General features: G+C 38.0%; 1 protein-coding gene across 1 annotated transcript in view; it reads left to right on the top strand.

Moving 5' to 3' along the window:
- The window catches only part of LOC149450657 (hematopoietic prostaglandin D synthase-like), a 53861-nt gene that overhangs the window by 25050 nt on the left and 15696 nt on the right, over nt 1–13115 (top strand). The window contains exons 2-4 of the mRNA XM_089691629.1: nt 7001–7142; nt 8035–8127; nt 8639–8739. Of these exons, the coding sequence (XP_089547755.1) occupies nt 7010–7142; nt 8035–8127; nt 8639–8739 (327 nt within the window). The 5' untranslated portion in view covers nt 7001–7009. The remainder of the gene's footprint in view (nt 1–7000; nt 7143–8034; nt 8128–8638; nt 8740–13115) is intronic.

The following is a 13115-nucleotide window of genomic DNA, read 5'->3' as shown; positions in this document are numbered from 1 at the left end:
AAAGCATTTACCCCCCTTCCTTACCAGGCCATTTTTTGTGATACATGATGCATTAGTTTAACTGACAATTGCACGGTCATGCAACGCTGCACCCAAATTTAATTTATGTCCTTTTTTTTCCACAAATGGAGCTTTCTTTTGGTGGTAATTGATCGCCTCTGTGCTTTTTATTTTTTGCACTACAAACAAAAAAAGATGACAATTTTGAAAAAAAAAAACAATGTTTTTGACTTTTTGCTATAAAAATGTATCCAGTAAAAAAAATCAAAAATCAAATTTCATCATAAATTTAGGCCAAAATGTATTCTACTACATGGCTTTGCTAACAAAAATCCCAATACGTGTAAATTATTTAGTATACATGAAAGTTATAGCTTCTGCAAATGGCGGTATATATACTGGAATTATTTTTTTGTACATTTTTTTATGCTAGTAATTGTGGTGATCAGCGACTTAGAGCGGGACTGCGGCGGGCATTCTGACACTGGGGGGAACTGACTGTCACTGACATCTCCAGTGACACTAATACAATGATCAGTGCTAATAAAAAGCACTGACACTGTACTAATGACACTGGGCAGGAAGGGGTTAACATCTGGGGCAATCAAAGGGTTAAGTGTGTGATGTGTACTGTTTTACTGTGTGCTGTGTGTGTTTTTTAGTGAGGCATGCTGTTTTGTATTGCTCTGCTCTCCTGTCATGCTGGAGCTGACAGGGGACAGGTCTGTATTATTTACATACAGATCTCTCCCGTGTCAGTGATACTTGGGGAATCTCCAGCCAGGACCCAGTGATTGACAGCAGTAGCCACCAATGGTGGTGCGGGTAGGGAGCGCACGCAGTGAGCGTGTGCCCCCTACCCATAAATACAAAATGACGCATATATATATATACATTATTTTTCCCAGCCCTGCCACCCTGTAGCAGTATTTGTGCTATAGGGTGGCAGGAAAGCGGTTAAAGTTAGTATGTACTGTATTGAAACACAGGGTTTCAATATGATTTTACATCTGTCATGGTGGTTGTGTTCATTCTTATACACATTTACCACTTGAGCTACGGAAGGTTTTACCCCCTTCATGACCAGGACATTTTTTGCTATTCAGGTGGCGTGGTTGCGTGGTTATACAACACTACCCAAATAAATTTTTTACCTATTTTTTCACACAAATAGAGCTTTCTTTTGGTAATATTTGATCACCATTAGGTTTTTAATTTTTTTGTGAAAACTGAAAATTTTGGAAAAACAACATTTTCTACTTTCTGTTATAAAACATATCCAATAAAAAAAATTTAAAAATAAAATTTCTTCATTAATTTAGGCCAAAATGTAGTCTGCTAAATGTCTTGGATAAAAAAAAATCCCAATAATTGGTTTGTGTGAAATTTATAGTGTCTACAAACTATAGTTTATACGCTGGAAGTTATGCAGCTGATACTATACTGGTAATGGTGGTAATCAGCATCTTATAGTGGGACTGTGAAAGTGTGGCGGGTAATCTGGCACTAGTTGACGCTGGCTTGGAGATACACTAACTGACACTGACATCAATAGTGACACTAATGCAGTGATCAGTGCTTATATTGTACACTGTCACTGTACTAATAACACTGGCTGGGAAGGGATTAACATCTAGGGGCAAAAAAAGGGTTAACTGTGTGCCTAACAATGTGTAATGTATGTAATATGTGCTGCTTTTACTTCACTATCTATCTGTGGAAGACCACTGTTTGTCTTCTCTGTGATGCTGCACTTTGGAGGAGTAGAGGATAAGAGTGGCTACTTGCTGATGGGCAGAGGATACCATTTAAAGGGACCACACACTGTCTTTTGATCACTGAAGAATAAAAGGAGCTGGAGGAGAGAGGATCCCATTTAAGGAGGACACATGCTATTTATGACCTTACATAGTATGGGGGTCATAAACGTAAGGTCAACACAACTGGAGATGGAGGAGTGGAGTAAACACATTATAAGAGCATGAATGCACAATACAAAATTACTAACCACTTGCACTCCAGAGGATTTACCCCCCTCCCTGACCAGGCCATTTTTTTGCGTTACTTTAACTGACAACGCTGTATATAAATGAAATGTATGTCCTTTTTTTCCCCACAAATAGAGCTTTCTTTTGGTGGTATTTGATCACCTCTGCATTTTTTATATTTTGTGCTATAAACAAAAAAACTGGCAATTTTGAAAAAGAACAATATTTTACTTTTTGCTATAAAACATATCCAATACAAAAATAAAAAAAATCTAATTTCATCAGAAATTTAGGCCAAAATGTATTCTGCTACATGTCTTTGATAAGAAAAATCCCAATATATGTAAATTAATTGGTTTACGTGAAAGTTATAGTGTCTACAAATGGTAGTATATATAATGGAATTTTTTTTTTAATACTAGTAATGGCAGCTATCAGCAACTTATAGCAAGATTGCGGCTGGCATTCTGACACTGAGTGAGAACTGACTAACTGCCACTGACATCCCCAGTGACACTAATACTGTGAGCAGTGCTAATAAAAAGCACTGAAACTGTACCAATGACACTGGGCAGGAAGGGGTTAAGCTTTAGGCGATCAAAGGATTAACTGTTTGCTCTTTTACTATGTGTGCTGTGTGCTGTTTTACTACGGAGACATGCTGTGCAGAAAAATACAAAGCAGCATGTCCTTGCTGGCAGGAGAGAGACCTGTGTTGTGTATACACAGGTCTCTCCTATCAACTTTAATCAGCGATCACTGGGTGCCAGCCGGAAATCTCCAGCCGAGACTCGGTGATTGACATCCACAGACACCAATGGCGGCACGGGTAGGGTGGCGCACGTGCACCCTTTTTCGATCACACCACTAGCAAGGATACATAATTGTGAGTGACTATTCAGGACTCTGTTAACGGGGTTGATTTTTGTCAATACTGCCATTCACAACAGATCATTCAGCGCTACAGGCTGTGTGTCTTTCTATGGAGAAGTGTGATCTATCTGCCATGGTTGTATATGTTTACAAGCACTTGCAGATAGACAAACAGCCTGCAGTGCTGAATGATCCTTTACCATTATGAATGAGCAATCAGCACTGCCTACTTATATAACCAATGGTGAAGTCTCTGTATGTCATGCAGTTTGATGGCAATCTATCTCTTTGGTTAAAGCTGAAAAATACAATATTTGAGGGAGTAGGACTTTCTTGGTGCTGGTGAACTAACCATACACAAAAAAACAATTATATCAAAACAAAACTTTTTTTAATTAAAAAAAACATTTTCTATTAAAAACAACATAAACTCAGTCATATTTACACGGATTCCCATATGAACTGTAAAGCCATACCCATGCATTATATATTCATAATTGGTTTATCACAATCTTTTACTTGATCTATCAACAGATGCCATAGAATAAATACAACAAAGACGCATTAGAAAGCCTTTTCGCAGTTGAGGTATTTTTACATGAAAAAACATCTACAGAAAAAACAAGACAATATATTACATGCATAATACATATATATCAAGAAAACCCTACCACTGGGCAGGGATCTAAATGGCTTGCAGGGTTAGAGATTGGACCGATATGCCCCAAGCTAGAGTCCAGGAAGCCACATTCTACCCCTGGAGGGTATGGGGGACCCACAGACAGATCAGACAGCTGATAAAAACTCTAAATAGAAGAAAATTCTGATTTCAGTAAATAGTAGCCGTTGTAAAGAGTTAAGTTGGTAATCCTGGTATATCCAAAAGAAACCTACCAAAAGGATATGGTATCAGTGTTTATGGGTAGGCCATATTAGGGCGGGACATGAAGCACTCAAAGCTCTTCCAGCTAAATCCAATTATGGTGAGACGCATCCTAATAAGCAATCCTAGTGTGATAATTGATGGGTTGAACAATAGAAATCTAATGTTATTTGTGTGCCTACATGAGTTTCTTCTGGGTACTCTGGTTTCCTCCCACACCCCAAAGACATGCTAATAGGTTAATTGGCTCCAGTCTACTTTGGCCCTAGTATGTGTATGTACAATATGTATGAATGTGAGTTAGGGAGCTTAGATTTTAATCTCCTCGATGGTTAAGGACTGATGTGAATGTATAATATATTTATGTAAAAGCGCTGTGTACATTATCAGCGCTATACAAGTATCCGTAGTAGTAGTAATAATTATAATAATAAATTCCTCCAATTACACTATTGTATCCTCCAGCTGCTGTAAGAATACCTAGACAGTGCCTGTATCTGATTGGATGCATCTGATTGTTTTCCACTTGGACCCTTCAACAAATGTTGATTGTTCAGTCAACCTTTGTTGAGCCTGGTGGTGCCGACAGGGACACTCATAGCATGAAGTTGTGTACATTATCAGCGCTATACAAGTATCTGTAGTAGTAGTAATAATTATAATAATAAACTCCTCCAGTTACACTATTGTATCCTCCAGCTGCTGTAAGAATAACTAGACAGTGCCTGTATCTGATTGGATGCATCTGATTGTTTTCCACTTGGACCCACCAACAAATGTTGATTGTTCAGTCAACCTTTGTTGAGCCAGGTGGTGCCGACAGGGACACTCATAGCTTGAAGTTGGACCAATTCAGCACGAACTTCTCAAAATTCAAACCATGTATGGCAGCCTTTAGCTAGAAAGAGTCCATTGCAATAAGATAGTTATTCTTATGCCTTGAGATAAGATTTAATACACAAAGTACATATACAGTATACTAAGATGTTCTTAGTAGTGAATCCTTGTTGAGAAATTGACCATACCATCATATTTTGAGTTTATTATAATGTGCCTAAAAACATTTATGTTGATAAATAATCAAAATAATTTAGATATAGTTATTAGGAATAGGAAATGCATAGATTCTGTTGTAGCTCCACCAACCACCTTAGTGCAGGGGTGGACTGACAAATCATGGGGCCCACGAGCAATAGGGGATCATGGGGCCCCTGTGTCCTCACCCACACCCAAAAAAGCCTATGAAAAAGACAATGAAAGGTACCAGGGGCATCTCATGGGGCCCCCTTCTGACCCCGGGCCCTCGTGCAGTGCCTGAGTGCTCAAATGGTCAGTCTGCCCCGGTGCACATTATATTACTAAAGAGAATGTTTAGTACTTTTTCACTCTTTATGAGAAATATTGAGATTGATTTATAAAACGGAAATAGACTGTGCACTTTACAAGTGCAATAGTAAATGATGGGAAGTTCTGCTGACTTCCATCATCCAATCATGTGCAAGAAAAAATGCATTTTTTTAATTTTCCTTGCCTGTGATTGGGTATTCTTTGCAAAGTGAAGCTTTACCTCATTTAAGAAGCTCTGAGGAAAATGCCCTTGCAAAGAACACATTCTTTTTGCCTTTAGAAAGTCAACCCTATTACATTTTGGGTCTCATGCACACTGCTGCTCCTATACATGAGTTTAAGAGCTTTTGGCATTTTTTTTGCCAAAGCCCCTGAACTGAACTCAACAAAAGCCTGTGTGTCCATGTGTCCATGCACACATAAGCTTTTATCAGAGTTTAGCAGCAGCAGAGTTTAGGGGCAGTTAAATGTCCCTGTCCTGAACGCAGAAGACTCATGTTCAGGAGAGGAACATTTTGGCCAATAAACACCAAATGCTGCAAAAAGCTTTTGGTATTTTTTGGTGTCCAAGTGCTAAACGCAATACCTTGTTTACACTGGTTTTTGCCACAGTTAGCATTTTTCTGCTGCTGTGATGGCCATTCCAGTGGCTATCAAAATCTGTCAAAAATGTTATCTGGCTTTTATTTCTTTTTATTGCCTATTGATCAGATAGATGCCTGCCTCACCAGAGTTACGCTTAAATATAAATAGTAGAGTAACACAGGTATGTCTTAAAGAACTGTCCTATTCATGGCAAACAGTCAGACGATTTATTGCTCTAATACAGGTCAAAAAGGGAAGGAGTAACCTGATTGCTTTGAGAATCACAGTGGTTCTATGTGTTTGCTCACAGTAACAATTTTTAAAATTGCACTGGAAAATTCCAGCTAGAAACTTGTTGATTGCAATGAGGACACACAGGCAATTCTTATTTCACACATACTGATAAATGAGGCCAAGTATTCTTTAAAACACTTTATGTGGCTGAATGCAGCTTCCTGATATTTATGCACTGATATACCTTCATGTTTCTGCATGTGGTTACCAATCCCTTTTTCTCTCTTACCTGCTATCATAATTTTTTTGTTTATCATTACCAAAATTAACTTCTCCATTCCAATCTGCAGTCAGTTTTTCTAAATCTCAAAAAAAAAAAATTCATTCGGGATCCTTGAAATCATGGAGGCTTTTTTTTGTACATGGGAACTCTTTTTTTTTTTAAGGTGGCTCAATTTTCCTCTTTCTTTTCATGTAGCTGGCTCTTTTCCTGCCTTCCTTCATTGGTGAATTGCCTTTCAAATTTACTGCACATATGAAAGAATCCAAACCTTTTTTTTAATTACGCTTGGGCTGATTATGTGATAGTTGTTATAAAATATCTATCTATCTATCTATCTATCTATCTATGACTTATCCAAGAAGTATTTTTTTTTTTTGGGGGGGGGTTCATCAACAAAGTATATATGAAGCTAAACCTTTTTTTGGAAGTGATTGGAAATCTCTCCAAAATCAGGGAAATCCCATTTAAAAAGTTGTTGCCAGAACAAATGTTCTCTCCATTGTGGGGACAACTAATAATTTGGGGTTTTCCTTCACTTTCAACCTTGCTGAAAATGTTTACCAGAAAAATTAGAAAGTGTGAAAATCCATAGGGGATACAGTTGGCAGTAAAAACCTGACCCCTCATCACTCGAAATCAAAAACTAAAGAGAGAAACTTTTGGCTTTATGTAGACTTAAAACATTAGCATGAAAAAATAGCTTTTGGTGACAGTTATGCTTTAATGACCAGCACTGAGAGCAATTTTAAAATACATTTCCAGCTAGGTATGGGGAGTAATGTATTTAATAAATTCCACTTTTTGCAGAAACAAGTCATGCCAATCTATAAGCTCACCTACTTCAATTTCAGAGGAAAGGCAGAGCTCCTTCGCTACCTATTTGCCTATATGAATACAGAGTATGAAGACTGCAGAATTGAAGAAAATGACTGGCCTGAACACAAGTCTTGTAAGTGTTCAGATATTATACAGGTTTTCAACAGATTATTGTGCTGAGCTAAACATCTGATATTTTGCAAGTAAAGCTTTTTTTTTATCCTTTCCAAAAGATAGAAATAAAAGGTGACATTAATAGGTATTTATAGGAGAAAAATGTTGATAAGAGGCTGCTTATGGTGTGTCTATACAATGTAACAAATTCATAACTGCTTAGGATGTGCCTGTACATCTTTTTAATCATGATGTTTTGTGTGTTCTTATTGTAGCCAGTTTTAATATCCATTTATCCTTAGACCTGTAGAAGGAACACAATGGAGTTGCTGCCTTTTTACTTATTGAAATTGCTTTTTTTTCTTATTGAAAACCAAATTGCAAAACCGCAGTTACATTAAAATCAGTATTGTACATATCAGATATAGTAGTTTTGGTCATGATAGTTAATTGACCAGCAATTGAGTTATTGTCCACTCTCTTTGTCCAAGGTGCTAAGCATCTTACAGGTGTCACAATTAATAATGCTTCAAAAATAACCATATTTGCATTTAAATCCTGTTATGACAGGTTTTGCTCTAAGGAGTTTTGTTATATTAGGCTAATGTGTTGCATTTAGGGCCAGATTTACGTTCCTGCACCCTTCAGGCACAGAAAATCAGGAGCCTTATGTCCCAACCATGCCAGGCCCCTGTTGTACTGCTTACCTTGTTCTTTCTCAATCACCTTTTTTGTGATTGAGCAGTGTTCAAATAGTTTAAATGGCTATGGAAAAAAATTGTAAAGTAGTGCCCATAGGCATAAGCTTGCCATGGCTTCTGGAAAATATTTTCATCCAATCATAGGTATAGAAAAAGAAGGGAAGTGTTATATTTTATTGCTCAGCTGTGCTCTTTTTTTTTCTCCAACAGCTTATCCATTTGGGAAAATCCCAGTTTTAGAAATTGATGGGATTGTTTATTATCAGAGCCTTGCTATAGGCAGATACTTGGCCAGGAAAGCAGGTAAATTCGTTGTAATGTAAAACATAACTGAATTGGGCATAATGATTAACAATAATATCTAAAAATATATTTATATCATGTATATAGTATGTGTTCGTGTGTGTGTTTTTATACTGTGAATACCTGTAAAGAGAAAGTATGGAAGCCACCATTGTTGACCCACCATGCTGAAAATACAAGTTCCTGGTCTGTCATTCTGGTCCAATGGCTTTCGGAGCATAAGAAAAGTATGTAGATTAAAGCCTGTGATTTTAGTCTAACTTTTTAGATATAAGTACAAAATCTTAATCAGTTTAAGAGTGAATTGATGTTAGGGACAACCAGGCATAAAAATATGTATGGTAATACATAGAAAAAGATTTCCTTTAACTTAGAATGGGTTCTTGCACATATTTCAGAGAGCATAGACTGGCATCTGGTTTATACAGATCTGAAGACGTTGAACCCAATATATGGACTGCATGTATTTATAACCATTGTGGTTTTTCTTTTCTTTTCTGTTTATCATCAGGACTGACAGGGAAGACGGAACTGGATGACCTTCATATTGATGCCATATTAGACACCATTGATGACTTTGTGTCACGATTTCCCTGGTACGCAGAAGACAAAGTATGATTCTTTTACTGTACTATAATATAATGTTTTATATGCAGCATACATACAGTATATTCCATCAGTGCTTTCAGACCCAGTTGTGTATGTGCTTTTCATGCAAAAATAAATATGTAATAAATGTCCCCAAATCAAAAATGCATTAGATTTCTATACTATTTATTCAGGGAAACACAGTGATTGGTAGATACTGAACAGGGGTGCATGCATGCCAGTAATGTCCATAAGTGATAAAAAAAATAGATGCTGCAAATGCCTGGGTGCAAGGAAAGACCACTTAAAAGTAAACACACACACACAGTAAACTGTCTCCCACTGCTAGCTTGCATGGATGTACACACTTATACAGACGTACCTCGGTTTACAAACGCCTCGGTTAACGTAATTTTCAGGTTACGAATGAAAATCCATTGAAAATAATGCCTCAGTTTACTAATTTTTTTCACAATACGAATGGATTAATTGGTTTTCAATGCATTTACAATTTTTGTTTTATCATGTCCCTGTACAGTACTATGCCTTTAAAGTACACTTTATAAAGAGTTTTGAACAGATAAGACTTTTTTAAAACTTTTTTCTGACGTCCGGAACGGATTAATTGGTTTTCAATGCATTCCTATAGGAACCACGTTAGGTTTATGAATTTTTCGCAAGTCCCGCAGAACTAATTCAATTCATAAACTGAGGTACGCCGGTATTCACCACAGAGGGTGGAATGGGGAATTTTCTTGTATATCAGTGACAAATCAAGAGTTCTTATAAAAAATTCAGCATGCCAGTCACTCACCCCTCACAGCAGTTGGGAACAACACATCCCAGAGTCCCATTCTCATCAGTGTGCTGGACCCTGTCTGCTTTCTCTATTATGGACAGGACCTCAACAGGGCTTAAACTAGTCACTTTTGCTTGGTGCCTCTCCAGCTGCAGTTTACAGTCTGTTATATTCATGGGGGGAAAAATGATGGTTTCCTTCCAGGTTGATTACATCTCGAGTTCTGCTCACATGACTGCTCATTCTCAGCTCCTTTAAAGGAAAGTTCACTTTTCATAACATGTTACACCCATGTTCAGGGTGTAACATGTAACATGTTATAATCAGACCAGCCCCGGATCCCTCCGCTCTGACAGCTCACGGGGAATCTTCTACCCCCGTTGCTAGTTGTCAATTTTTTTAAAAAAACTTGGCCATGCAGGGCTCCGCCTGCCCAGCCACATCATTCATTCACAGAATTCTGTAAGTGAGAAACTACTAATCCCGACAGCCTTAGCAGTTGTAGGCTTGTAGTTCTCAATGAACAGCAGTGTGGTAGTTCATTAAGTCTTCTTGTCAGTATATCAGCTTGCCTGTACGGGATACACGGGCAGATCTGCAGGAAACCTGCATGGCACCAACGATCTAATGGTTTACACGCTCCTGCAACAAAAAATAATAAATGCACATTTATTTTACCTGCAAAAAAGTGCATTTAATATTTTTTGTATAAAGGTGAACTTCTCTTATAACCCTCTTGTCCATAGCATCTTCAATACTTCATACAGGTTCCCTTTTTAGTGCAGGTGCAAAAACTGAGTTTCACACAATCAGATTTATGAAAAGTATAAACCTTTTTTTTCCTGAAATGTTTTTCTTTTGAGCCAAGCATGACATCGCATTAAACTGGTGACAACAGTCTGAGAATGCATCATAATTCATGTTATCAACTTCTTACGCTGCATGGACACACTCACTCTTCAAGAATATGTAAACCCAACATTTTTATATTCCTAATATGTGCCTGCTGTACCATGTACTTGTGTGGAAAAGTATCCTGTTCTCTTTGTATTGCGTCCTTTGTGTGAAATCACTGGTGTTCCTTCCAGTCACTCTGCTTTGCTATTAATAACTGACTACACTAGGCATAACAGCACATCATGGTCAGTTTTCTAGCTGTGCTGGGAACTTAGTCTGTTCTCCTCCAATGATCAGGCTTGTGTTGACACTTCCCCTTCCCCCAGAACAGCCATTCACGGGGAAGATCAATGTGCTGCTGCTGCTTCTCCTCTCATAGCTCTCTATACCCAAAAGAAAAAGCAATTTAAATAATGTGAAACAGCACTTTTGATGTGATCTCTTAATTCACCATAACTCTGTACCAAGTGCAATACTAATCATATCAGCCCGTATATATATTGTATCTTTTATGCAATGCTATTGGTTTTTGTTTAAACATGTGCAATAAACAAACATATAACAAAAGTATACAGGCGAGCGCTAGTAAAAATATATAGAAGCAGCTAGCACTCAAGGTATACGTAACAATCCCAACAAGAATATGTATATAGAAGCACAGTGCTAAAAACACATAATAAATATATAAAGTGGAACTATATATATATATATATATATATTATTTTTTTTTTTCAATCCTCATATCCTCAAATAAAAATTAAACATAATTCAATGAAGTATTCTTTGTGCTTCAGTAAAGTCTCTCTGTTCATATAAAATGCCCAAGTGCTTTCAGTTATTCACAGTATAATGCACAATGCCTTCAAACTTATAAAAGTGTCCATGGTCAAAAAAGTGTTCCATTTCCAACAATCAGTGCCACAGTGTTCCCGAAATCCTCCACCATAATCACAGAACACTCACCAGATTTATATGACTACCTATCACAGGTGAGTCATACAGCACTTAGTATCATGGATAACCACCATCAGCCTTCTTCTTGGGCCAGTTGCACTCTTTCCTTTTAATTGTCTCACACATGTAGGGAGAGATGGAGGGAGACTACCATAGTGTGAAATTTTTAAAACCTTTTAATTATTAAAAACCATTTCAACAATACTCACATTGTTAGGTGCATACCCTTGCACCAGGATAAAAATGCATGTTACATTATTAGTAGAGATGAGCGAATTATTCAAAAATTCGATTCGGCTGATTCGCCGAATTTGAGGAAGAAATCCGATTCGATGCGAATTTATTCGCTACGAATTTAACTTATAAAAAGGGTTTCTAGGCTTCAGAGAGCCTTTAAATTAGTGCAGAACACTGTACCTTTAATTTAAATGCCCTTGGAGATGAGGAAGGAGAAGGAGAAGGGGAAGGATGAGAAGAAGGAGAAGGATGAGAAGAAGGAGAAGGATGAGAAGAAGGAGAAGGATGAGAAGAAGGAGAAGGATGAGAAGAAGGAGAAGGATGAGAAGAAGGAGAAGGATGAGAAGAAGGAGAAGGATGAGAAGAAGGAGAAGGAGAAGGATGAGAAGAAGGAGAAGGAGAAGGATGAGAAGAAGGAGAAGGAGAAGGATGAGAAGAAGGAGAAGGAGAAGGATGAGAAGAAGGAGAAGGATGAGAAGAAGGAGAAGGATGAGAAGAAGGAGAAGGATGAGAAGAAGGAGAAGGATGAGAAGAAGGAGAAGGATGAGAAGAAGGAGAAGGATGAGAAGAAGGAGAAGGATGAGAAGAAGGAGAAGGATGAGAAGAAGGAGAAGGATGAGAAGAAGGAGAAGGATGAGAAGAAGGAGAAGGATGAGAAGAAGGAGAAGGATGAGAAGAAGAAGAAGGATTAGAAGAAGGAGAAGGATGAGAAGAAGGAGAAGGATGAGAAGAAGGAGAAGGATGAGAAGAAGGAGAAGGATGAGAAGAAGGAGAAGGATGAGAAGAAGGAGAAGGATGAGAAGAAAAAGAAGGATGAGAAGAAGGAGAAGGATGAGAAGAAGAAGAAGGATGAGAAGAAGAAGAAGGATGAGAAGAAGAAGAAGGATGAGAAGAAGGAGAATTCCAAGCCGGCAAAAAGTGTATCTGCAGAGCTCCGCTATTTCTTAGCGGAGCTCTGCAGATACACTTAGCGGAGCTCTGCAGATACACTTAGCGGAGCTCTGCAGATACACTTAGCGGAGCTCTGCAGATACACTTAGCGGAGCTCTGCAGATACACTTAGCGGAGCTCTGCAGATACACTTTTTGCCGGCTTGGAATTCTTCTTATTTTCATCCTACTTCTTCTTCTTCTTCTTCATCTTCATCCTCATCCTCAGAAGAAGAAGAGGATGAGGATGAGGATGAAGAAGAAGAAGAAGAAGTAGGATGAAAATGAGAAGAATTCCAAGCCGGCAAAAAGTGTATCTGCAGAGCTCCGCTAAGTGTATCTGCAGAGCTCCGCTATTTCTGACAGTTCTCTGGCATTCACTCCATACAGCGGTTGAAACATTGTATCTATTTGTTTCCATTTATGGAAACAAATAGATACAATGTTTCAACCGCTGTATGGAGTGAATGTCAGAGAACTGTCAGAAATAGCGGAGCTCTGCAGATACACTTAGCGGAGCTCTGCAGATACACTTTTTGCCGGCTTGGAATTCTTATTTTCATCCTACTTCTTCTTCTTCTTCT

This window comes from Staurois parvus, unplaced genomic scaffold, assembly GCF_062004578.1.
Source record: "Staurois parvus isolate SC_StPar_1 unplaced genomic scaffold, SC_StPar_1.0 ptg000566l, whole genome shotgun sequence".
NCBI classification, from domain to species: domain Eukaryota; kingdom Metazoa; phylum Chordata; class Amphibia; order Anura; family Ranidae; genus Staurois; species Staurois parvus.
Note: the sequence above shows the minus strand (reverse complement) of the source record. Positions and strands in the feature narration are given on the sequence as shown.